Source organism: Bos indicus, chromosome 7 (assembly GCF_029378745.1).
Source record: "Bos indicus isolate NIAB-ARS_2022 breed Sahiwal x Tharparkar chromosome 7, NIAB-ARS_B.indTharparkar_mat_pri_1.0, whole genome shotgun sequence".
Lineage (NCBI taxonomy): Eukaryota > Metazoa > Chordata > Mammalia > Artiodactyla > Bovidae > Bos > Bos indicus.
The window spans coordinates 56,912,904-56,940,432 of record NC_091766.1 but is presented as its reverse complement, the minus strand read 5'-3'; the positions used below and the strand labels follow the sequence as shown (position 1 = coordinate 56,940,432).

The 27,529-nt window shown below is 44.0% G+C and overlaps 1 protein-coding gene across 4 annotated transcripts in view; it reads right to left on the bottom strand.

Moving 5' to 3' along the window:
• Positions 1–27,529, bottom strand: part of SH3RF2 (SH3 domain containing ring finger 2) — a 148,862-nt gene that overhangs the window by 47,207 nt on the left and 74,126 nt on the right. For all 4 annotated transcript variants that reach the window (XM_070793745.1, XM_070793744.1, XM_070793743.1 and 1 more), the window contains one exon: positions 22,149–22,472. In XM_070793745.1, coding sequence (XP_070649846.1) covers positions 22,149–22,472 — 324 coding nt within the window. The remainder of the gene's footprint in view (positions 1–22,148; positions 22,473–27,529) is intronic.

Genomic DNA, 27,529 nt, shown 5'->3' with positions numbered 1-27,529 from the left:
ATAAATTCCATTTATCATGTTCCCTTTTACTTCTAACTTGCTAAGATTTTTAAAATATGCATAATGAATAGCTATAGATATTTTATCAAACCCTTTTCTATATCTGTTGAAAAGGTCTTTATTTCCCTTTAATTTGTTAATGAGATAGATTATATCAACTAATTTTGTAACATTAAACTAACCCTTCAGTCTAGGGAAAACACCAACTTAATCATGGTATATTCTATTTCCAGACATTTTTGGGTTTGGTTTGCTAATAGACACTTGAGGGGTTTTGCATCTATGTTTTTGAGTGAGGTAAAACTCAAATTTTCCTTTCTTATGTTGTTGTTTTCTGTGTTTTTTTTTTTAATATTCAAAATAAATATTTTTATTTATTTATTTTTTTGTTTTCTGGTTTTTGAAATTATGAATATCTCAGCCTCATGAGATGAGTTGGGATATACTTTCTTTTCTTCCCTTCTTTAGAAGAGTTTGTAAAAAGTGAAACTATCCCCTCCTTGAAAGTGTGAAAAAACTCACATGTAAACCTGTCTGGGCCTGGGGTTTCCTTTGTGGGAAGATTTTAAATTTCTTTAATGGTTATAATACGATTCTAGAGGGTTGCCAAGAGCTATGTCCCAAATGTAAAATATTTTTCATAAACCTTGTTTGCTGAAGATAAATTCCTGCTTAATTTATTTGCCTACTGGCCTCTTCCGAGGCTTCCCTTGTGGCTCAGCTGGTAAAGAATCTGCCTGCAATGTGGGAGACCTGGGTTTGATTCCTGGGTTGGGAAGATCCCCTGCAGAAGGGAAAGGTTACCCACTCCAGTATTCTGGCCTACCGAATTCCATGGACTGTATAGTTCATGAGGTCACGAAGAGTCGGACATGACTGAGCGACTTTCATTTTCTCTGGCCTCTGCTGGGGAGAAATGTGGTATCGGAATATCTGTATAGAAGCTTGGAAAACCACAGCTGATGTGATCCCCCACACTGTCAGTTCAAGCCCTTAGCATCTCCAGGGTACCACCGCATTACTCAAGAAGAACCCCATGGGGACTGTCACTGATTCGGTGGATTTCTGTTTAACTCCTTGAGACACTATGCAGCTATAGCTAAGAGAATGGACTTTAGGGGCCATCTGAACTGAGCTTTAAATTTGGCAGTCTAACCAACTGTATGAGGCTCAGGCATATTTCCTCCCAGCCTTAGTTTCCTCATTTATAAAAAGAGGCAATGACAGTACCTACATCATCAGATTCTCGTAAGGATTCAATCAGAACGTGCATGCAAAGTACTTTGCACAATGTTGGGCTCATATGGAAAACCCGCCAAACTGTAACATTGCTACTATTATGAGAAGGGAGACGTACAAAGCAGACGTGTGAGAAGAAGCGGAAGACAGGACTTTCTCTATGTTGGTAGGTGCCAGGGACTGGGCAGTGGGAGGTGAAGAGTGGGGAGGAGGAATGGGGAGTTAGTTTCTAATGGGGACAGTTTCAGTTTAGGAAGGTAAAAAATTTGGGGGATAGATGATGGTGAGATTTGCGTAATGGTGTGAATGTAGTTGGTGTCACTGAACTGTACAGTTAAATATGGTTAAAACAGTATGTTTTCTATTATGTGACTCTTACCCCTTTATCACCACAAAAAACATCAAAAAAGAAGAAAATAGGACTTTCTCAATAAGACTGGATTTTAAGGAGGAAATATTCTTTCTCTGGGACTCAAGGGCCAGCTTCAATAGTCCAGATTGCCTTTGAGAAAGACCCAGTGATGGGTGACTAGCCTTGTACGTGGGACATGTATTCAGGAGTCTGTTTCCTGACACTGGACTGGGCTGTTCTCATGCATGCTGAGGTTCCAGTGAAGGAGGGCTCTGGCACCTCTCCACAGCTGGACTTTGCATCGACTTCTTGAGAAAATGCAAAAACAACCTAGAGAAGTGGGATGGGGAGGGAAGTGGAAGAGAAATTTAAGAAGAGGGGGGACATATGTATATCTATGGCTGATTCATGTTGATGTATGGCAGAAACATCACAATATTGTAATTATCTTCCAATGAAAAATAAAATTTAAAACAAACAAAAAAAACCCCACACCTCAAATCAGAAAGGCAAAATCCTCTTTTTTAAGTTGAGTCCTCTATTTGGGCAAAGATGTCCCCAGCTCCGCTACTCCCCCTTCCATTTTTGACCTCATGTCCTCCTGAGCCCAACAGCTTGCTGCCTGCAAGGCAGGATTTTAGTACCAAAGCGGAGTCTGATGACTTGAGTGCCATCAGTGCCTTTTGAAATGCTGGGCTATACCAAAACCTTAATTACAACTCTTGCCCTCCTAGTCATAACAGTCCATTTGAAGAAGTAACTGCTTGGCAATAATTATAATTAAATCCTCTCACTGGGCTTCCTTAGGGGCTATAAAAATCTAAACAAGCAAAGTTCCTCTTGAGTCTGCTGTGAGTCCTCTCATGGCCTTTATTCACAGGAGATGCTTGTTAGGCATCTACAGAGTACCAAACTTTGTGCCAGGTCCTGGGGATGGATGACAAAGGCCACTGCTCACCAGGATAGCACAGACTGAATGAGAACTCTTCTCTCTGTCCTACATGTGGGTCCTGCCCTCACATCCCAAATAGGAGCAATTTCTAAATATCTAGAAATTCACATGTTCACCCTGCCTCTGATACAGACACCATGTCTTAGAAAGTGGCTTATTATGATGGAGAGAATGGAGCAGACAGTTATTTGTTGAAATAAGAAAAACAGACCCACAAGGAGAGCTAGAAGGAGAAAGCAGCAGACGAAGACCAGTCAAGAGACAACCTGGCATCACTGTACAAAACGTGGGTTCTGAATGCAGATTTTCCTAGGTACAGCTCCCCACTTTACTACTCTCTCAGCATGTGACCCTGGGGAAGTTATTTTACCAGCCTGGCTCTAAATTCCTTCATCTGTTTTAGGTGAGGTTTAATAGGATTTTCTCTAAGGATTGTCAGTGTTTATAAGTTTACTTTGGGGGACTCTGTTGGAGAAGGAAATTGAAGCAGGACTTAAAGTTAATGGTTAAAAAAAAACTTCCTTCTAAAGAATTTAGTGAAGGGAATTCCCTGGTGTTCTGGTGGTTAGGACTTGGTGCTTTCACTGCCAAGGGCCTGGGTTCAATCCCTGGTTGGGGAAATAGCGTGCCAAAAGTGGTGTGGTACAGCCAAAAGGAAAAAAAAAAAAAATCAGTGAGCCCAGGAATCATGTGACAATGTCAAGTTCTCTTGGCATCTTCAGAAAGCTAATTACTTGCTACATATCCATTGTCTCATTATTTTAAAAATTTCTCAAAGGATATCATAGCAACCTTAATGGATATTTTAGAAGAGAAAATTGGATATTAAGAAGAGAAAAAAGATAATCACTCACTACCCCTCCACATTATTGAAGTAGTTGTCTTTGCTACTTCTGAGTAATTAAGTCCCCTTAGTAAATGAAGGATTTACAATCTTAGAAACTATAGGATCTAGAGCTGTCATGGTACCCTGGAATACTGCCTGATGTATTTTGGTTGACAAGTCTGCATTCCTCTTCTGGATTATTGTTACAGGAGACACTTGGGAGACCTCTGATGTGGTTGTCACCTAACAATTTTTCCTTCCCATGGGGTTGATAGAATGTGGTTGTAAAGTCCACCAAGATCCAGAGGTCCTTTCTTGAGACAAGCTCAGGAATCTACAGTGAGTGAAAAGAACATGTAGGATTTCCAGAGCAGGATCCACCAAGATCCAGAGGTCCTTTCTTGAGACAAGCTCAGGAATCTACAGTGAGTGAAAAGAACATGTAGGATTTCCAGAGCAGGAACTTGTAGCCCCTTTCTGGACAGCGTGCTTGTTGACTTTATAAGATTTTGTAGAAATCAGGAGAAACTTGTCTACTACAGTCTCAACTTAGATTTCAGTAGTTCTGGTTGTCTGCCCAGAGGACTTAGTCTGTGGTGCCTCCACTGACTTTGGCACAATTCTGTGTGTCCTGAGTGGGCCACACCAGCTTATAACCCCAGGCTGTTTGCACAACTGATGGACCTCAGCTTTCAGGGCACTGCATCCGACAGGAAATAAAGGGAGAGCACAACCTTTCAGACAAATTCCATTTCCAGGTATCATATTTTTATCTCATTGTGGTTGGAAGGAATGAAATCATGGACGCACTAAGAAGCAGGCCCTTGCTTAGAACAACTGTCACCTTATTGGTTTTCCCAGCCTGTAGAACAGTGGCTTAGCACTCAGTAAATGTCTGCTGAGTCTGCTTCCAGAAAAGTCCATGTCTGAACCATCTGGGAGAGATGTGAAGACACTATCCTCCCAACTCTTTACTGTTGGCATTTAGAATTTGTTAAAACCAAACAAAAGAGCCATATATATTTTTTGGTGTGTGAGGGGGAAGTTTTACTTTTTGTTCTTTATCTTCTTTTGATGTTCCTTAGCTCAGCCTCTTCTAACACACTGAGTCTCAGTGTCCATGGAATTGGACTAACAGGCCTCCTGTACCATTTGAGGATGAATGTCTGATGCCTTTTGATTGTTAAGCGTTCTGAGTGTTTCCAACCTTGAGTGAGGCAATGACAGATGGGTTGAAAAGAAGGCACAGTCTTTCCTCTGAAGGAGTGTCTAATCTCACTGAGATAAGATAGAGAACACCACAACAGATCTTGGAAATCACAACCACCTAAAGGGCTAATATTTAAATTGCTTCCTAAGGATTACCCATTCCTAAGGACCCTATTAGCTCAAGTCCTCTTCACAACACATCAAAAGGCTAAGTATTAGGCTGGTGCAAACATTGTGGTTTTTGCTTTGTTGAAATTTGCTGTTTGATATTGGAATACATTCTTAAATAAGTGCAGTATTGTTACATGTCATTTTAATGTGCATTTCTCGCTTCATGTTTTTTGCTAATGACTTATCACTTGCTGTTTATTTTATATTTATTTTAGAGTATGGTAATGATGTTAGACAAAAAGCAGATTTGAGCATTTTTCTTTTTGAGTTCAAAATGGGTCGTAAAGTAGCAGAGACAACTCGCAAAATCAACAAAGCAGTTGGTCCAGGAACTGTTAAGAATGTACAGTGCAGTGGTGGTTCAAGAAGTTTTGCAAAGAATATGAGAGCTTTGAAGATGAGGAGCACAGTGGCTGGCCGTCAAAAATTGATAACAACCAATTGAGAGCAATCACTGAAGCTGGTCCTCTAACATCTACATAAGAAGTTGTTGAAGAACTCAACGTCGACCATTCTATGGTCATTGGGCATTTGAAGCAAATTGGAAAGGTGAAAAAGTTCGATATGTCAGTGCCTCATGAGCTGACTACAAATCAAAAAGCTACCATTTTGAAGTGTCATATTCTTTTATTCTATGCAACAACAATGAACCATTTCTAGATCGAGTTGTGACGTGTGCTGAAAAGTGGGTTTTATATATAACAACCAGTGATGACCAACTCAGTTGCTGGACTGAGAAGAAGCTCCAAAGAGCTTCCAAAAGCCAAATTCACACCAAAGATAAGGTTATGGTCACTGTTTGGTGGTCTGCTGCCCTTCTGATCCACTACAGCTTTCTGAATCCCTGTGAAACCATTATATCTGAGAAGTATATGAAATATACTTCAGGTTGATGCAATAGACCAAAAACTGCAATGCCTGCAGCTGGCATTAGTTGATAGAAAGGGCCCAATTCTTCCCCACAACAACAGGCAACCGCATGTTGCACAACCAACACTTCAAAAGTTGAATGAATTGGGCTACAGAGTTTTGTCTCATCCACCATATTCATCTGTGAAAGTGTTAGTCACTCAGTCCTGTCAGACTCTTTGTGACCCCATAAACTGTAGCACACCAGGCTCCTCTGTCCATGGAATTCTCCAGGAAAGAATACTGGAGTGGATAGCCATTCTCTTCTCCAGGGGATCTTCCTGACCCAGGGATTGAACCTGGGTCTCCTGCATTGCAGGCAGATTCTTTACCATCTGAGCCACCAGAGAAGCCCTATATTCATCTGACCACTTGACAATTGACTACCACTTCTTCAAGTATCTTGATAACTTTTTGCAGGCAAAATGCTTCCGCAACCAGCAGGAGGCAGAAAATGCTTTCCAAGAGTTCCGTGAATACCAAAGCATGGATTTTTATGCTACAGGAATAAGCAAATTTATTTCTAGTTGGCAAAAATATGTTGATTGTAGTGGTTCCTATTTTGATTAATAAACATGTGTTTGAGCCTAGTTATAATGATTTAAAGTTCACAGTCCAAAACCTCAATTACTTTTGCACCAACCTAATACTATTACTATCATCACCAATCCCATTTTACAGATGAAAGTCAAGGTAAAAATCCATTAAAGAAATTTAACCAAGGCCATAGAACGGGCAAGTGAGAAGAGCTGGGGTTCAAACCTAAACATCCGGACTTGAGAGCTAGCACTCTCAGAGCTCCCTACATAGTGTTCAAAGCAGCGTGTGCAGTTGGGAGGTTGGATCAAGAGGCTGTCAGGGTTGGAGGGTCCTCAGAGTGCACAAGTCAGTGAGGGCTGGAGCCCTCAGACATACCCTCTCCAGATGTCTATACCTTATCTGCTGGGCTGAGCCAGGACAAGTTTGCCTGTTTTCTGGGAACCCTGCAAGCATGCCTGAGAACAGATCTCCGAGTCCTTTCTCTCCCAGGCTTTCATGGCACACAATCATGGCTTTCATAAGGCATAGGCGGTGGGACATCAAGGTGGACTTTGGCTTTGTGTGGAGGCTTGGCAAAGCCTGAGGGGGAGGAATGGCTGCATTTGAATAGTCACACTTGATGCTCAGATGGCTGCTGGCCAAAACAGGGATGTCACCACACCCAGTGTCACTTTATCCTGATCATGAGTCAGATGGAATGGCTGTCCTTTATGTAATAGTCAAAGCTATATATATATATATTTTACAGTTATGGTAAGGGGACTGAGGTTCTTATTAACTATATTTGAACCTTGGAAAACCTGAAGCCCAAACCCCATGGCTTTATTTATTTATTAATATTTATTTTTATTTATCTGACTGTGCCAGGTCTTAGTTGTGGCATGCAAACTCTTAGTTGTAGCATAAGGGATTTAGTTCCCTGACCAGGGATCGAACCCTGGCCCCCTATATTGGGAGCCTGGAATCTTAGCCACTGGATCACTGGGGAAGTCCCTCCTCTTGGCTTTACAACTCTAGTATATGAGAGCTGCAGCTTCCTTGGTGGCTCAGATGGTAAACAATCTGCCTGCCAAGCAGGATACTCAGGTTTGATCCCTGGGTCAAGAAGATCCCCTGGAGAAGGAAATGGCAACCCACTCCAGTATTCTTGCCTGGAGAATCCCATGGACAGAGGAGCCTGTCGGGCCACAGTCCATGGAGTCATAAAAGAGTTGAACATGACTTAGTGACTAACCAGGGACAACAACATACGAGAGCTGCAAGGGACTGTGGAAATAGTCTGACCTAATCTCCTGAGTCTTTGAAGGGGAAATGGCATGCTGAAGGTCACACGTGGGATTTGGTGGCAGAGTCAGGTCAGGTCCCCACTGTGAGAAGGGATCCTGTGATGGTAGCTGGTTCAAGTGGTTGGTTTACATGGTTTGTTTTCCAGACTATGTTTCATTCATTTTTCCAAGTATTTATTGAGACTTCTCTGTACCTGGCTCTGACCTCAGAGAGTTTATATTCTACTGAGGGAGCAGACAAAACAATAAACACAAAAATGGAAAATGAGGCAAAAGACTCAAATATATGTGCCAAGAAGGAAACAGGATAATGGGAGGGCCTGGCACTGAAGAGGGTGTTTTTGATTCCAGTCTTCCCAGCTGGTTAGGATGATCTTGGCCATGAATGTTATCCAGGTTGACACGCTGCCCACCCTTTGCACCTGGAAAGTGTGCCTTCGTGGGGCCCTCAGCTTTGGGGTAGGTCCTGTCCCCCGCAGTGCACAGAAGGGTTGGGGCGGAGGACACGTCTTCTGAAGGCATATATTTTCCATATATGGGAGGCCACAGTCTGGGAGGCAGTTGTCTGGCCCCACGCCCAGGGGTGCAGGTGTTTCTGTCCTCTGACAGAAGCCCTAGACACTAAAGCACTAAAGCATGGGCACACCCTCAGCAAGGGAGGGTGTTGATTAAGTGCTAAATCCCCAGGGCTGGCAGGGCGTGAGCAAGCAAGGCACAATGGGGATCAGTGGAGCTGGGCGGTAACACCCTTCATCCTCTTTATGTGGCATTTGTAGGGAGCCCATCACCTACTTTCACTTATACCCTTATTTCTCCTTTTCTTTTCAGCTGTGCCATGTGGGATCTTAGCTCCCTGACTAGGAATTGAACCTGTGCATTCTGCGGTGGAAGTGTGCAGCCTTAACCTTTGGACTGCCAGGGAAGTCCTACACTTAGTTCTTTGTTCAGTTCCTCACTCTTACAAGCATTCCCTCACTGACACTTCCTCACTGATACTCTCCTTCCTTTCATCCAACCCCCCAATCACTTGATCATTCCTTCATTCATCCATTTCTCAATCTCTTGTTTATGTTTATTAACTCAGACACCTTGGTACACTCACTGGGTTTCACTCACTTCTTCACTCCAATCAACTAACATTTCCTAAACACGTCCCCATGCCGGGCTTAACTAGAATTAACCCTGGAGGGGGTCAGGAGGCCCCAGTTACCTTATGGTTAAGGAGTTTAGGGTAAGAAGACAGCAGTTTCATAAATGCCAAAACAAGATGTGAGGTGACAGCCATACACCCAGAGGCAGAGATGAATGGCTGAGGGGGTTCAACCAGCTGGTGCCTCTGGTGTCTCCCAGGCCTCTGTGCTGCCTCTTCCCTTGTGTGGCTGCAAGTGACCAGGTACATGCATTCTCACCAAGGCATTAGGACCTCAGAACTCATTAGGAATAGTGTTAGTGTTAATTGCATCCAACTCTTGGTGATCCTATGGACTGTAGTCTGCCAGGCTCCTCTGTCCATGGGATTCTCCAGGCCAGAATACTGGAGGGGACAATATGGAAAGAATGAGTGGGGCTGTGAGCCAATATGACTTTATTCTGGGGGATTTCCCTGGTGGTCCAGTGGTAAGACTCTGCACTCCCAAGCAGGGGAGTGGGCCTGGGTTTGTTCCCTTGTCAGAGCACTAGATTTTGCAGGGCCTCACAGCATGGCCAGAAAGTTAAAAAAAAAAGACAAAAAGACTTTAGTTTTGGATGCTGGAAATGGAATTTCATTTAAATTTTACACATCATGGAGTACTCTTCTTTTGAGCCTCTCCTATCCCCAACGAATCAAACCTGCAAAAACCTTCGCAGCTATGGGCCGTACACAACCAGGCTGAAGGCAGCATCTGGCCAGTGGCCTATAGTTTGCCATTTAAACTGCTCCCCCAAATAAATGAATAGTGGACAATTTCCAAGTGTCAACAGCAGAAATAGTTTGTATAGTCCTTCTCTGGTGACTGAGAGATGAGGGCCCAGCAAGGGCCTAATCTTAGGCATAGGGAATATGACTTTGAACATCAAGGGCAGACATTCTCCAATCTCATTCATGTTCTGCCCACTTGAAAGGGATGCAAGAAAATGACTGAAAAATCGTGAATGCTGTCTATGACCTGGTATACACTGCTTCAAATATATTAAGGGTTGGTCTTCCCAAGGCTTGCCCAGGACTTGGCACATAACAGGAAGTCAGCAAATCTTTATCGAATGAATGGCACATGGTGGGCATGTCATGTATGTGAATAGAATGGGGAAGGCAAGGAGCCTTCCCTAATCAGTGGCAGCTCAGGTCAAGGTCAAGGCCAAGGCAGTGGGCAGAGCAGATAGCTCAGTTAGGCAGCTTGAACTAAGCCCAGTGGAGGGAAGGGTCTGTTCCTGTGACTCTGCCCTCTCTTGTCCTCAGAGCTGCCTTCAACTCAGCCGTGAGAAAGCACATTGCCTTAGCTGATGTGTCTGGAAAGAGACAACCTGGAGTTTGCAATGTTCTCTGCATATGTAAGCAGGTTTTAGTATGCATTAGTTGTGCAATTTGCCAGCAGGGCTGGATTGTTTAGGAGTGGGAAGAGAGGGAGAAGGATGGATATGGCATCTTCCAAAGCCTGTGCTTTGAAAATACAATAAACAAGTTTTTTCTATGAAAAAAAGATGGCTCATTTCCCCAGAAGTTTCTCTTTCCTTTTCTTTTTTGAGTACATGATTACTCACCGAAAATAAAATTTCTCAAGCATTAACAAAGGGCTGTGATAGGGGCTTTTATTTTGTTTTTCTTTGAGAGCGGTTTGTTAAGAGCAGGCTCCTTGTGCCCTCTGTGGAAACCCTCACCTACAGAGAAGGCTTGATTTTCAGCTATGACTTGAGAAAGCATGAAAGCAGCTAATTTGCTGAAAAAACCCAGATGTACCCCTAGTCCAGTCACAGACTGGATGATCCAGAGTCACAGAATCTTGGATTATGGGCCTGTTCATGGATGGCAAATACATGGCACACCTGCCTCCTTTTCCTACTCCTGGGCCCGTGATAGACATTACTAATCAATCCCATCATTCCATCCCATTGAGCCTGGTTGCTGGCCTCGCTTTGCTCTTAAACTATCCCTGTGAATGATTAAGTCAGTGTATGAGGAGTCCCACTCCTGCCACCTGGGTGGGGAAAGAGTATGGGCTTGGAAGAGAGTCAGACCCAAATCTTCTAATCCAAATCTTGAAATGTACTTGCTGCATAGTATTTAGCTAATTACTTAGCCTCTCTGGGTCACAGTTCCTCCATCTAACATGGAAGTAATTACATCTGTTCACAGTCCTCCCAGAAGCTGGTCTGTATATAAGACCCTGGCACTGGGCCTGACACCTGCTACTCATGACACAAAATTAGCTCCTTCCCCTCCAAGCTGAGCAGAGTGGAAAGTGGACCTGTCCCAACAGTCCAGTCAGTACACAGGTTCCCTTGAGCCTCTCCATCCAGGGCACATGAGTCTCCAATTGCACATGTCCAGTGATGGCACTGGCAAGTCTGCCTCTCCTGCCTTTGGAAAGTTCCAGTTTCCTCCAAAGCCCTTATAGCCTTGGCATGTGTTTGGGAAGAAGGGGCTGCTATTCAGAAAGGGCGGTTGCCTTGCACAGACCTCATGTTAGCTGCCATTAAAGGAAAAAAAAATTAATTTAATTTTGTTTTATTTTTTTGGCCCACATCACTGTGGGTCTAGTTCCCCAACCAGGGATTGAACTTGTGCCTCCTGAATTGGAAGCACAGAGTCTTAACCACTGGGCCACCAGGGAAGTCCCCTTAGCTGCCATTTATTCTGCATGTACTGTACACCAGGCCCTGGTCTATGTCCTGCACATCAGCAGTCCACAGTTGGGGCTGATTTTGACCCCGGGGGACATTTGACAGTGTCTGGAGGCATTTTTTTGTTGCCACAACCGGGTGGTGGGTGCTCCTGGCATCTAGTAGGTAGAAGCCAAGGATGCTGCTAAACACCCTGTGATGCACAGGACAGTCCCCACAACAAAAAGTTACCTAGCTCCAAATGTCAGCAGTGCCGAGGTTGAGAAATCCTTCTGTGTGTGAATATCTCATTCACTTTCCTAACAGGTCTGTGTGAAAGGTGCTCTTACCGAGTCCTTGCAAGTTTGAGCCACATGGACAAGGTCCCTGTGCCATTAAGGACTGTCCATGATCCCACATTTCTCTATACAACCCTCCTTGTCCCTGACTGTACCCCGCTTTTCTCTCTCTTGCCCTTCTATTTTATTTTTCCTCTCTTACTTTTCCTTCTTGCTGAATTCTGTCAGTGTGTGTGTGTGTGTGTGTGTGTGCTGCAGACCCTGGTGGCCTTGGGAATCAGTTACCCTTGCTCCCAGATCCCAAAGCTATAGCGTCTGTGTTAAAATGTCTGCAGTGCAGGCTGGGCCACTCCTTTTTTCACCCAGGCAGGGCTGGGGCTCCAGGATTAATTGGGCAGAATGATGATGTAAAGTTTAAGCTCTTGTTGGAGAAATGCTGAATCAAAGAAGCAAGCCAGGTTAATTGCTGAACTTGCTTTGGTCACCAGAAACAAAAATGGCTTTTCTCCAGGGACCTCAGGGAACTTAGGCAGGCCTGGGATCTGAGACTGCAGGCCTCACAGGGCACCAAGAGCTGCTGTTTTCTGGTGTAACTTCAGGATACAGTTACTGGGGCCGTGGAGAGGGACTCGAGTCAACTTCTCCTTTACCCTGGCCTACTCCCTTTATCCTTCAGGTCTCTGCCCGAAGGTCACAGCCTCAGGGAAGCCTTTTAATAGGCTATTTAATAGGGAAGCCTATTAAAAGGCTTCCCTGACCATGCTGAGTCTCTTCACTCCCCATCCTTCAACCTCACAGCACTTTGCACATCTGCAACCATGTAATCAGGTATTTATAGTATTTTGATTAGTATCTGTCTTTCCTGCTGGTCTGGAGTGTCCATGAGCATAGGGACCATATCTGTCTGGTCCACTATATTGCCTGTGCCCGGTGCATGTGGGGACCCAACTGCTGCTTCACTGGCTGCTTCACCGGTGGACCATGAGGCACTTGGGTGACCAGATCAGGTAAGGATGCGGTTTAGAGAAAAAGCTGAAAGGTACCAACAGAAGATGGTGGAAACAAGACCGTGCCTCAGTCTCCACCCTGGTCTCCTCCTTTGTCCAGTCTTTTTTCCTGACTTTCCTCCTATGGGTTCCCCTTGGAGTTACAGTTGAGAGGCTGCGCTGAGCAAGTACAATTGCCCCAGGGCCCCCCTGGATACAAGCCCAAAGCCATACTCCTTCCCTACTTCCACAATTGTCATTGCTTCTCAATGAAGCACAGGGACTTTTGGAAGCCTCTGCACTTCCAGGCAGGCTCTGACAGAGCATCCTTCTGAAGCATGCTGCCAGTGAACGACACGCTCCACACAGGCCAGCCCCGGGGCACGGGCATGGGGACCTGACCCAACATTAATCACACTGTGAACATTTATTGAGCCATTTACCTCTGCCAAACCCTGGCCATTAGCTCATGTACACGCATCACCTCATTTTATCCTCACAGCAATCTTAAGAGGTTAAAAAAAAAAAAGAAAAAAAGAATCACTACACCAGTTCCATTTTACAGGTGGAAAAACAGAGGCCCAGAGAGATTAAGTAACTTGCCTGATGTTACGCTGGTCAGTAAGAAGCAGAATGAGAGCTGATTGACCCCCAAAGCCCTTACTTTCATTCTCTCACTATACTACTTCTTCCTAAAGTGCCAAGAAGCTCTTTGTTAATAAGCTCTTAGAGAACTCTACCTGACATTACTGGGCCAGAGAAAGCTTTGCAGTAGCCAGAAAGGAAACAGGACTCTTGTGTAAAAGAGGGAAGACCAGAGGAACCACAACCATGACCATCATTATAGGAACAGTTCTTTGGGTGCCATTTACCTTTTGAGTGTGCTATTCACTAACAGAGCAACAGAATTCTCAGGTCTGTTTGATTATTCCACCTAGAAGGTGAGAAAACTGGGACCTAGAGAGGCAAAATGCTTGCCCCAGGGCCATGTGGCTGGATGGGAGGGAGCCCTTGGATCAGATTCTTAGGCCTAACTGGTGACACAGTTGCACGTCAGGTGGTGGCAGCATGAGTGCTGTGCCAGAACTGCTACTGCAGCCTGGACTACATGGCTCAAGGGTGAGGCATTAAATGATGTAGTAAAAGGACTTTCAGTTTGGTCTTAAACTGCAATTAGTTTATTTTATTTCAGGAAAAGACATTGACTCTTATGGAATCACCTCTTTCTGCCAATTTTCTTACATATAAAATGAGACAAGATCACTCTCATGTTGGCCAGGAGTTGTGAAAAATATACCTTAAGGAATTCAGATTGGAAGGGTCACATAGATCTTGGAAGATGTCTGGCTCATTGCCTGGTTTAAACCAGGGGTTCTTCTCAATCACACCAAATGATGCTATGTTCTAAACCAGGGGTCCCCAGCCTCCAGGATCTAATGCCTGATGATCTGAGATGAAGCTGATGTAATAATAATAGAAATAAAGTGCATAATAAAAGTAATGCGCTTGAAGCATCCTGAAACTATCCCACCTGCCTCCCGTCTCCCAGGTCTGTGAAAAACTGTCTTCCATGAAACCGGCCCCTGGTGCCCAAAAGGTTGGGGACTGCTGTTCAAAACGCTCTGCTCGGAGGCAAGCAGGTAAAAGCAATGGCAGCAGCTTGGTGGGTTATGGCTCATGCCTGCAAAGACCCTGGGTGGAAGGACCTACCCATTTTGCAGATGAGGACTTGAGGCTCGGTGGGGTAAGGTACTTAGTTCATTGTCACTTAGTCATTAGGAGGTAAAGCCATGGCATGAAGCTTTGAGAAGGACTCAGAGCCCTTCTATTCATACTAAGAGCCTTTCCTCTATAGGGAAACATAAAAACCACCCCAAATCTAACAGCAGTCTCCATAGGCTCCTTCAGCATTTTCAGCACTTGGTTTCTAACAATCTATGCAATGGGAGAGACTTCTCCTTGGCCCTCATGAGATCCTTCCTGTGCTGATTTATGTTCCTTCCCTTTTGCAGACACACAAACACAAAACCAGTCTCTAAACCCACGTTTGGAAACATAAAGTCATCTCCTTATCCCCACAGCAACCCCGAAGCCCTTTCTTCTCCAGGCAGACCAAACCTGGTCTTAGCCCAGCTGTGAGAGCCGATCCTCAGGAGGGTGAACATATGGCTGCAGAGGCCGGGTCGAGGAGGCGGCCTGAGGGCAGTGATAAGGCTGTAAACAAGGAGACTGGCACAGGCAGGCAGGGGAGATTAGCCTAGCTGGCAGCGACCAGTGGAAAAAGGGGTAGCAGTTCACGGGTAGCAAACATGCCAGAAAAGAGAAGGTGCTGAGAAATGAGTCCTGTCTTTGAACCAGGGGAACGCCCGGGAACAAACAAGGAAGACAGAGAAAGACTAACATGGAGCAGGTGGTAGAGAATAAATATATAGTGGTTAACTTTGGATTCCCCAGTGGACGCTGAGGGCCTATGATATGCAAGTTTGGACATCACTGTGAGATAATTTATTTAAAAGTCACAGGATAGGATCTTACACATCATCAGCTCTTAGAAAGTAGTAAGCATTCTTAAAGAAGCATTGTAGTTTAAAATTCAGGAGAGATGATAGGTTTAGAATGTCACCTTTTTGCAACCCCCAACAAGTGGTCATGAATGGCTCCTCATGAATGGAGGAGGGGAGTGTGTCGACACTGCATAGCCCTAACCAGTAATACCCAGAATGTGGAAAATGGAACAAGACAAATGACTTGGCTCTTTTGTACATGTCCATAGCAAAGGATAAATAAGAGAGAGAGAGAGAGAGAGAGGATGAAAGCAAGAGGACCTGTAGAATAAAAGAAATCTAACAGACACATCAACCCAATGCAAGGAGTTTACATCATTTAGATGCCATTGAAACAAACCATCTTGTAAAAAAAAAAAAACATGTATAAAGCAAATATAGAAATTGGAACATGGGCTGAATAATGCTTTAAAGAACTTATTGTGATAATGGGATTGTGCTTGTGTTAAACTTTTAGGGAAAAATACTGATATTTTAAAAGAGACGCTGAGATGTGTACGGATGAAATAATAAGATATCTGAGTTTTGCTTTAAAACAATTGATGAGGGAGAAGGCTCATGAGTGGGGATACGGCTGAAATAAGATTGATCCAGGAGTAGATAATTGCTGAAACAGGGTGATATATACAGGAGGGTTCATTGTGTTCTTTTTTTAACTTTTGTATATTTTTGAAATTTCCTGTTACAGAAAAGTTCCAAAAATTTACAGGAGAGTGATTTAAGAGAAATCTAGCAACTAACTACTAAGAAATTTTGACTGCTAACATTTTTGATAGTAATAAAAATGGAAGCCAAACATTTTATATCCATTTTACATCTTTTGATTTTCCCAACAACTTTGTGAGGTAGGGGTTCGTCCTATTTTCTTGATGGAAACTGAATGAAGCTTAGAGCGGCTCCTGACTTGTCTGAAGTCTCACTGCGATGGGGGAGAGGTGTCTGGGTCTAAGGCTGGAGGGGTTTCCCCTATGTGACACTGCTTTTCTAGGTGGCTCCTAACTGCTCTTTACCCGGGGATCTGGCAAAGCAGAGGGTGGCAGAGGCCCTCTGGTTCTACTCTGGGTCTTTTTTTGTTTGTTTGTTTTCAGATGTCTGCCAGGGAAGTTCTGCTAAGGCATTAACTGATAATGTATGAGCACAGTTTAAGAGGCTGTCTTCACCCAAGGGGTGTGCTCTTGACAATTTAATACAGATATCTCAAGCACCTGTTATGTTCCATAGGTGGTACTTTGGGACAGATAATGAAGACATCATATAGAACAGTTTGAGGGGCCAAGTGTCCATTTAATGAAGCCTCCCCACCTTCCACCCATGATTCTTTGTAGCCAGTTTGGCCAGTTCAAGAGAGCTCCAACAGCATCATTAGCAAGTAGGGATTTGCTGTGTGAACATTTTAAAGACAAAATAAATTTATATTGGGAGATACCAAAATAAGAATATAAACATAGGGTTAAGCTTATTTCTGTAAATTACCTTAGATGGAGGATTAGCTAAGAATCTTAAACATACATTAGCACTGAGACTGTGTCCAGAGAAAAAAAAAGATCTTACTACTCAGTAAAAAGCACCTCTCATGGCCATCCTGAGTACCAGAAATTCGGGTAGGGAGACTTCTCCAAAAGGTGGAGACAAAGGGACATAGGAGATCTGGACTTAGAGTTAAAGCTCCCAGAGACTGCTTCATTCAGGATATTTCAGATATTAGATCAAAAGGAGAGTCAGCTTTATAGACCTCAGAATTCCCTAAGGTGCACAACAGCTCATCTTCCCAGGAGCCAGGGAAAAGATGCTTAGACTTGCCGTTATCAGCCTGGGATGGGATGGAGGAGGCCTGGGTGTAGGAATCGCACAATAAGGAATGATTTCAGTGACCTGCCTTCCCCTCTCTGTCTTACCTCTTGTTTTCTGGGTAATCAGAAGAGTGGAAGGGGATTGGTAGTTACTGGATTGGCAAAAGTTCCCTGAATGAACTTTTTGGCCAACCCGATATTTAAGTAAATCAGAGGCCTCTGTCTTTGTTTTTGATTCTTGAGGCAAAATATGCTATTAGAAAACTTATTGGGGTTTTGGAATGTCAACAGCAACAGAAATGAATAAAACTCCAATTCTGCCCCTAAGAAGTTTTCAATCTGGTGAACCTTTAAGATATATATGAGGTTCTTCCAGCACAGAGAACACAACTGTAGACAATCTGATGTGAACACGGGAAAAATGAATTCTACAGAAGAGGAGTGGCAGAAGTTTCCTTGAACAAATAGTATGCATACAGGGGTTGGGGTATGGATGTATTTGTGACAAGCAATTGCACCAAAAATAAATTCTAGGAGGAGCAACATTTATTTATTTCATAGACATTATTCATTGCTCAGAATAATGCAGGCACTATGCTGGGTAGAAGGACAAAAAGCCAAGAGGTGGCCCAGTATCTACTGTGCTCATGAATGTTGAGGAGATCATGGCAACTTTTGTGTGTGTGCTCATGTGTGGGTTTCCCGGTGGCACTAGTGGTAAAGAACCCGCCTGCCAATGCAGGAGACGTAAGAGACTTGAATTTGACCCATAGGTCAGGAAGATCCCCTGGAGGAGGGCATGGCAACCCACTCCAGTATTCTTGCCTGGAGAATCCCATGGACAGAGAAGCCTGACAGGCTACAGTCCAGAAGGTTGCAAAGAGTTGGACACGACTGAAGTGACTTAGCATGCAGGTCTGCATGGTCATGTGTGCACGTATAGGGGAGAAGCAGGGAGGCTGGAAGACTATAGTCAGATCAGGGAGCGTCTGGAATGCCCTTAACTATTTAGGAGAGAGAGCACAGGTCTGCCCTCAAATCCTGGGTCTTTCCAGCTTTAAGGCTTTGAAAAAGTTTCCAAATTTTTCTGTCCCATAGTTTGGGCTGTTTGGTAAAATGGGCATATGAACACCTACTCTGAAGAGTTGTGAGAACAGACATAATGTCTGTACATCATCTCTTATAGTTTCTTCTTTCTTTTCTTTTTTTCTTGAGAGTTATATCTTATTTGGCAAACGTTTTTAGGGCCGAAGCAGCATCTCAAGTAACCCTGAGAGAACTGCTCCGAGGAGGCAAGGGAAGAAGTTTTATAGTTTCTAATTTTCAGTGGCCACTTAATTAATGGCAGTATTACTGCCTCTGAAGACTGTAGGGAACCACTGGTGGTCTGGGGAGGAGAAGCAGCATATCAGATTTGGGTTTTCAAGAGTATGAAGGCCACAATGGGGAGAATGAAGCTAACGAATGCCCTCTTCTCTGCGTCCATAGCACCTCACACATGTCTTAGTTCTGCATGTAATTACTCTGGACTTCTGCTTTCTAAACTATATTGCCTCCCATCTTTATAGATTTTTGCCATATCTACTTCCCACCTGTACCTTGTTAACTTACTGTTCTTTAAAAAAAAAAGCTTTAAAATTTTAATAAAGCAAAAATTTTTCATAGACTTCTGTGAACATAAAACTGGCATCTCTTACAGAGGATAACCATCCAACAACATGATACAAACATGCAGTGTTATGAAGTTCAGACATGGGCAACTGGTGGCTGAAGCCCTGAGTCTGATACCTTGTTCTCTCTTCCTGATGCAAGGAGATTAGCACCCTAGTACAGGGTGTTCCAGAAAGACCAGCACCGAACTGAGACTTTCTGATATCACCAAAAGGCTTGGGGAAAACTGGGAAGGGAATACCCATCTCTATGACAGTTCTTGGTTGTAAAATTCCAAGTATCTTCGTGACTGAAGTCAGTGCAGGTGCCAACAGGGTCCTCATCTCATTTCAGGAAGTTCTAAGTCCACTACAGTCATTTATGTTTTATATCCCTGCTAGACTGTGAATTCCTTGGGGACAAAAACTTACTCCTGCTGCCTTCAGTGCCGTGAATAAAACATGGGCACAGTTGGTAGTTCATAAAGGAACAAAGTGCTATTAAATGAAGACCTTCTTGAGGTGCAGAAGGCTTAGGGCAAATTCTTTACTGAGGGGTCGGCAGGGAAGAGAATACTGGAAGGCCTTGGAGTCTACAGGGAGTCGAATGAAGATATGCAAGAAAAGGGAGGCTAAAGACTTTCAAGATAATCAACATTGATGTAATGGTTTTGCCTGATGACATCTTTGCTGATGGCATAGTGGAGTGACAAGAGTCTATGAGCCAGAGTCACATGATTCTAGGGTCAGTACCGACTCTTACTGTTCACTAATTACATGAACTTTGGCCAAACCATTTTTCTTTGGGGGCCTTAATTACTTTGCTATAAAGTGGTAAGAATACCTCTCCTACAAAGGCTCTTACCATATTTTAGAATGTAGGGCAGCACTCAGGAGACTGGCAACAAAGAAAACCCCTCCCTCCTCCTGTCCTTCCTTCCTTCTTTCCCTCCCTCCTTCCCTCCTCCCCTCCCTCCCTCCTTCCTATCCTTTTACTTTCAATAAACGTTTGAGATTATTATTGCTGTTCTTATTGTTTTGGTATAGAATACCTAGGACTTGCTATGGTTACTAGTACACTGTAAGCACTCAACAGATGTCTATTGGCTGGAAGAGTTACAATGACCTGTGGTCTTATAGAAAACAATTCCTCCTTCCGTCTTCCCTCTCTATGCATATGTCACTACGATCTGCCCAGATGTTTAAGTCAAATGTCTTGATTCCTTGATTTACTGAGAACCTACTAGGGACTATGTACCATAAATGGTGCTGAGATGTGGAAGGAAGGAGGGGCTTGAGAAGCCAGATCCAGTCACAGCTCTGAAGGATATTAGAGACAAAGGAAATAGGAGACCTTGTCACTGGCTCAACTTGCTTCTCATCTTTAGATATAGCTCTTAGGTGGGACATTTTACAAGGGTGTTTTTGACAATATCTGGGCAAACATAGAAATACTGATAATCCAGCGCCATCTGAATCTAGAAAAGGCTATCAGTACTGTGCAGTGATTCCTTGGGGACAGGATATGCCAAAGCTACACTTTGGAATTCTCACCATTTGTGAAAATTAAGAAAAAATACTGTTGGATTGATCAACAAGTTCAGTTGGGGTTTTTCGTAAGATGGTACAGAAACCTGAATGAACTTTTTGGCCACCCAATACCTGGGCTTCTCAGGTGGCACTAGGGGTAAAGAATCCACCTGCCACTGCAGGAGATGCAAGAGATGCAGGTTCAATTTCTGGGTGAGGAAGATCCCCTGGAGGAGGGTATGGAAACCCACTCCAGTATTCTTGCCTGGAAAATTCCATGGACAGAGGAGCCTGGCAGGTTACAGTCCAAGGAGTTGCAAAGAGTCAGAGACATCTGAGAGCAGTGTTAGTTATTAGTTAATACTTGTTTGGAATCCCGCTAGGATTCTCTACTTTGGTCTAGCCTCTCTGTCTATGAGGTAAATTGACCAGGAAAAAGAATTTAAAAAGCACATGGAAAGTGACTCTTGGCTAAATCCTTTGGAAAGCTAACTTGTAGCTGAGTGAGCTAGCCTAGGTCTACCTAGCCTAGCTAGCCTAGGATGTGGGCTGTTCTTCCTATACCTATGTCTGTACAGAAAGAATTGTTTCAGAAAATTCTGCTGGTCTTTCACTTAAGTGTGTCACTAGGTCCCCATGTTGGAGAGTGTGTGTGTGTGTGTGTGTGTGTGTATAGGGAGTGTTGAACTTTGGGCACAAACTGCGTGTGTACTTGTAAAAAAGTATTTGGAATGTGTGTATAGGAAGTGAAGGAAATTCATGATTTTTAATGAAGGAAGAGTGTATAAGCAGGGGAGAGTGTAACTGTATGTGTGTGCAGTATGTATGTGATGCAAGTGGTGGGCAGAATGACATCCACAGCCAGCCCTCTAGAGATGCAGACAGTGGCATAAAGTCTGAAGTGCTGTTGGAAGTGATTGTTTTCCTTTTAGACCAGCTCACAGGTCTTTGAGGAGCCCTTGACTTTCTCCTCCTCCTTGTCTTGTTAAAAACGGATTAGAGTCCAATTAAGTCATTTAATCCCAAGGTAGAGAATCATGTTTAAAAACAAGATTTACAGCTTAAAAAAATTGCAAGTTGAGGTTTGTCCTTTCAAGTTGCCACCTGCATGGTTCCAAAGAGTGTTTATAGCAGAATACCCGACATGCAGTTCTTAATTACTTTGCCTCATACCTCTGGTCCTTCATATTTTAAAGCATCCTTCAACCTAAATAGCCTCATGCTATTAGAAGTATGTCTGTGCGGCCGGGTGGTCAGGATTGCCTTTTGGCTTATCTCCCTACAATAGGCAATTCAGGGGCCAGGCTTAATAATAACAGTGGTAATAATAATAATAGTATTAAGAGCTAATGCTTATTGGGTACTCAGTATGTGCCAGGCATGGCACTAAGCACTTTATATATATTATCTTATTAAATGTGTCATAGGAAAACACCACGACTGGCTTCATGAGTGTGTGACATGTGTAGTCACATGGGGCTCTCTGCTCCAAAGGGCCCTTCACTTGGTTTGATGCTCTGCTGTTGCCATCTTGAAATTCTTAATCATTTTTGACCTGCATTTTCACTTTTCATTGAGCCTTGTAAAGTATATAGCTAGTCCTGAAAACACCCAATAACCCATAGTTTCTCTTTTTTTCTTTTCCTTCCCTTCCATGTGATGTCTGACACATTGCCAGAGGATGAAACAGTGAATGTCAGACTGTGATCCCAGAAAACATGCTATTACTGTTCAGGAGGGATCTTCTCTAAGGGGCAGGAACCATGCCATGGCTCTTAGCATGGGAAAGCAACCCCCTGCCTCTAAAGCTCAGTCTTTTCATTTGTAAAGCAGGGGTAACAATAATAATAATACCTAGCTCATAGGCTGTTTCAAGGGTGAAATGAGATCATGTAAAGACAGCTCTGACATATAATACATATGACATTAGTTATCATTAATGCATTATAAGGACTTAGCAGGTACTGAGTATCCAATATTGCCTGTGACATGGTGTGGACCAGTTGCCCAACTCCAGGGTGGCCTTCTCCCGGAGGTTTGTTCCCTACCTGTCCCACGGAGCTGGGAGAGGCATCCGCTTTCTCCACATGCTGGGTGATCACAGAGGGGTTGCTGGAGCTGATGAGCACTGGGGTGCTGATCTCCACCATGTGGCGCCCCGAGGGAGAATGCACCATCCTGTTGAGGGTGTTCAAGGCTGTTGTGATGGAGAACTGGCCGGGCCCCTTCCTCCTGGATCCCGGGCCCCTTCGGAGGGTGGGTGTGCTGGTTGCCTTGCCTCTGGAGGGCGAGGACACCAGGGACAGGTTTTTCGTGCGGGATGATGGACGGCCTTTGTTCTTCTCTAGGAGGTGTCTTGCGGTGAGGTTTGGCTGAAAAGATGAAAGATCCAATAAGAATTTAGTCATCCTGACCTCATGTGAGTAGCTATATCTTACCCAGGCTGGTCTGAAGCCAGCTCCAATGCCACCACCTCAGGTGTCACTCCTTGGACAGTTTCCATCTTTTATCCATAAGTCCCAATCCCTCTACTGTATCAATCAATTCTCACAACTCTCTTGCAACGTAGGTACAGCTCTACTGAGGGCTGAAGAATTTAAAACAAGCCATGATACTCTGCTCTGATTTGCCCATCTCTCTCAGCATCATCGCAGCTTCCTTTACCTGGAAGACCCTTCCTTTTTCTTCTAGCTCCCCCTGAGTGCCCCCTCCCCCAACCTTGACGCAACTGCTTGTCCTTCTCATTGTTCCTGCAGCCCCCATGCTTTCCCACTGTACACTGTAATCATTTACCTTCCTTTCCTTCACTGGACTGTTAGCTCCCTGAGGGCAGGGTGTTCTCTGCTGTATCCCAGGGTGTGTGTTCCATAAGTGTTTGTGGAAGAATGGGTGGATATTTTGCTCAAGTTCACACATTTGATAAGTTTGACCAGAATGTACATCCATTCAGGACCCTGGATCATCTAAGGCTAAGGCCATCTTTTACTACTTCTTTTAAATACTTTGGTCTCATCTCCATTCTCTCTTGTTCTATACCTCTTAGTGCTGGTACATCAGAAAAACAGACAACCCCCTTACCATGATTTGTGGTGTAAATATCTACCACTGTCTAGCAAGATTCCTGTAAGCCTAACACCAGCCGTTGCCATCAAGTTTCAGCCAGTTCCAGCACTAGCACCACCACTGACTGTACTGTATTTTTTGAATACTCTGCCTTTCAAGCAGCCCATGAGTTCATGTGCTTCAGAAATCAGAAGTATGCTGACAAAGGGGATGGTGTGAATAAACTTTCCAGGACAGTTATACGTATCTTCATCATGATGCTTGTCACCAGTTGCTCTCTAAAACTGCACATCTCATTCTAATTCTGAAATTCAACCATAGAGGGAAAAGGGAATTTGCTCATTTAAGAACTGTTTTTTCATTAACATTAATGAAAATGTTCAGATGATTAAGATGATTAAAAGAGTTGAGAAAGAAAGTTTTAAAGAAGATGTAGTTTCTGCCTCCAGAAGCTTACACTGTTGGGGAAAAAAATCATCAAGTGGGAAAGGGGCATTATTCCTTTAAAGACAAGAGAGTTGAGGCCCAAAAGGGGTGATTTAGGGGTGATTTATACATGGTAGGCCAGCACATAAACAACTAAACAAGAAAATATCAGGCAGGGACTTCCCTGGTGGTCCAGTGGCTAAAACCTCCTGCTCCCATTGCAGAGGGCATGGGTTTCATTCCTGGTAATATTATAGGAGCTATTCATAGATCCTATAAGCAGCAAACGAGAGTTTGCCTGCCAAAACTAAAGATCCATGTGTCACCACCAAGACCCAGCACAACCAAATGAATAAATAAATAAAGTTCAGGCAGTAATAAATGCTCTGCTATGTCAGAGAGTGACAGGGGGAGGAAGCGACTTCAGATTTGGGGAGTTTGGTGAGGTGTCAAGGAAGACCTGCTGAGAAGGTGACATTCAAGCTAAGACATAGATGCCAAGAAGGAACCAGCCATGTGAAGATGGGGATAAAAACACACCAGGTAGCAGGGTAAGCTAGTGGAAAAATCCCCAAGAGGGGGTAAGCTCAGACTGTTTGAGAAAAAGACGTGAAAGAATCAGAAAGGAGAATGGTCTAGAGTGAGCGAGGAGCAGGTGGTAAAGAGGAGACCGCGGAGACAGGCAGGAGTTGGATCACACCAGGTTGGGAGGCTTCAGGTTTATTCTAAGTGTTACAGGAAGCCTTTGGCAGGATTGGGGTAGAAGGGTGACATGATCTGATTTATGCCTTTATTTAAACCTCATGCTATGGTTTGGCAGTTTCTTACTTAGCATCTGACCCAGCAGTCCCACTCCTAGGTAATTACCCAAGAGAAATGAAAACTTAGGCCCACTCAAAAACTGGCATGCAAGTGTTTATAGCTGCTTTAGTGTTAGCTGCCAAACAACTGGAAACAACCGCGATGTCTTTCAACTGGTGAGTGAGTAACTGACTCTGGCACATCCCTACCGTGGAATATGACTTGACAATAAAAATGGATGAGCTTCATATACACCCAACAACATGGGTGAACCTCAGAGGCGCTATGCTAAGTGTAGGGAGGCAGACTCTGGAGGCTACATTCTTTTCTATTCCATTTCTATGACCTTCTGGAAAAGGAAAACTGCAGGGGCAGAGCACAGATCAGTGGGGTGTCCGGGAGCAGGAGTCAGGGAAGGAGCTGACTTCAAAGGGGCAGTCTGCCTTCATATTTCTGGGGAGGTGTAGGAACTATTTTACATCTTGATGGTGGTGTGGTTATATTGTTTGCATGTATCACAAAAGCAGAAAGACCTATTAAGAGGCTACTCCATTACTTAGTTAGAAAATGACTGTGGCTTTGACTAGTAGATTGGAGACAAGTGGACAGATTTCAGGACCTTTCAGGAGGTAGATCCACAGGACTGGGAGTCTGACAGAAGCATGGGTCGGGGAGAGGAAGTGGTTATTCATCATGTCCCACTTTCTGATTTGTGTGCCTAGGTCAGCAGTAGAGCCATTTGCTGGATCAAGTAACATTTGCTGATGAGGAGCAATCATGATGCTTGGGAGACGATGGTTAAGTAGTCCCTTAAAAGAGCAAATTTTACTGTATGTAAATAAAAATAAATACATCAAAAGCTCATTCTGGCTGCTATTCAGAAGTGTCAGGCCAGAAGGAGAGCGATCAATTGGAAAATTACTGAAGTTACTTAGGGCAGTTCTAGTGGAAGCCTGGACCATGCCTCATGTCCCCCCAGAGCACGCCTCCTGCTACTGTTCCCCCAGGAAAAGGATAATATACCCTCTGAGCTGAATGAATAAAGTTCTTTCTGGTCATTCACAGCCACAATGAAATAAATATATTTTTTTCTGGTTCCATCTAATTTTCCTGTCCTTAAGTGAGCAACATTGTGAGTGTTTTCCATCAGCAACACAGACAAAGAGCCCCATGTGACTGTAGGTCTTCCCTGTCCTCTGCCAGTGTGATTAATAGCTTAGTTGGGGAAGGACTGCAGAGCTCTTCAATTTGCACTCACTCATTCGAAACAATATCCTTGAGGTTCATTGGGCTGAGTGAGGTTCACATGACCCAGGCAGGCCCCGCAGGAGGAGTCCTGACAAGAACTGGCATAAGCTCGGCATTTGTTTTAGCACCTTTATCCAGGTGCAATTCAATAAGTCAAATGATACATTAACAAGAAAAATCCCGTTGATGCCAAAAACGCCCCACCTTGCTGCTCCCAGAAGGAAGCTCTCCTTCCTTCCAGTTGTTCTGCATGGCCTTGGTGGTTCAAAATTTATTCAAAGAGTTCTCAGCAAGTGCTGGTCTTAATGAAATGACTGGAGTCAACATTTAAGTGCTGCTTTAAAAAGCTCAATTTGGATTTTAAGTAATTTTTGAAAACCAGGTTCCCAGATTAGAGCAACCACTTGATTATCTTTCCCCCTCCTAGCAATTAGAAGAACAGATGAAGCGATGGCTAGTTTGATGATGATTGTGAGGGTTCTTGTAATCACTAATTTTAGAGGTGGAGTGGTGGGGAGAATATCCAAATGAATAATCATTAAATGTAGACGTTTTGGGAAAGAAGGGTATCAGAAATGGGTAATAAAATCAATGATGCCTTGTTTTCCCATACTGATGAAAAAGTTTCTTGAAATAATACAAGGGACTATGCAAGCTCTAATCTACAAAAATTTAAGCACCTCCTATGCATCCAGCTAGGGATTAGTTGAGGGGCTTCCCTGGTAGCTCAACTGGTAAAGAGTCCATCTACAATGCAGGAGACCCCAGTTCAATTCCTGGGTTGGGAAGTTCCCCTGGAGAAGGGATAGGCTACCACTCCAGTATTCTTGGGCTTCCCTGGTGGCTCAGATGGTAAAGAATCAGCCTGCAATGAGGGAGACCTGGGTTTTATCACTGGGTTGAGAAAATCCCCTGGAGGAGGGCATGGCAACCCACTCTAGTATTCTTGCCTAGAGAATCCCATGAAGAGAGGAGCCTGGTGGACTACAGTCCATGGGGTTGCAAAGAGTCGGACCTGACTGAGAAACTCAGCTCAGCACAGAGATTAATTGTAGCTGATCTCTGTCCTTGGAGATACAACCATCATCTCCTAAACATCATAACTGCTCCTCTTCACCAAGTGTTGCTTCATCCAGCAGATGGCCCTACCACTGACCTAGGCACACAAAGCCAAAAGTGGGGTTTTATCCTTGACCATTTCCTCTCCCTTGTCCCCCGCTCCTGTGGATCTACCTACTAAAAGGTCCTGGAATCTGTCCACTTGTTTCCAGTATACTAGTCAAAGCCACAGTCATTTTCTAACTGAGTGATGGAGTAGCTCAGATGATCTTTCTGTTTTTTTTTTTTTTTTTTTAATCCCTCCTCCTCAAATCATTTTTCCCACTGCATTCAGAGCAATCTTTAAGAAACCCCAATATGGACTTCCCAGGTGGGTAAAGAATCCGCCTGCCAATGCAGGGCACATGGGTTTGATCCCTGGTCTGGGAGGATTCCTCATGCCATGGAGCAACCAAGCCCATGTGCCAGAACTACTGAGCCTGTGCTCTAGAACCCATGAGCTGCAACTCCCAGTCCACATGAAGCAACAAGTGAAGCCTGTGGGGCTAGATCCTGTGCTCCCCAACAAGAGAAGCCACCACAGTGAGAAGCCCCTCTCTCCGCAGCTAGAGAAAGCCCATGTGCAGCACCGAAGGCCCAGCACAGCCAAGAAGTAAAAATAATAATCAAAAAAGAAACCCAAATCTGATGGAGTCACTGCCTCATTTTAAATATTTCAGTCATGTCCACTGATTTCTAGGTCAAGTTCAAACTTCTTACGATATGGCAGGAATACTCAGCAAATATTCCATGTGGTCCCCTATACTTCTCAGCTGGTTTCAGGACAGAAGGG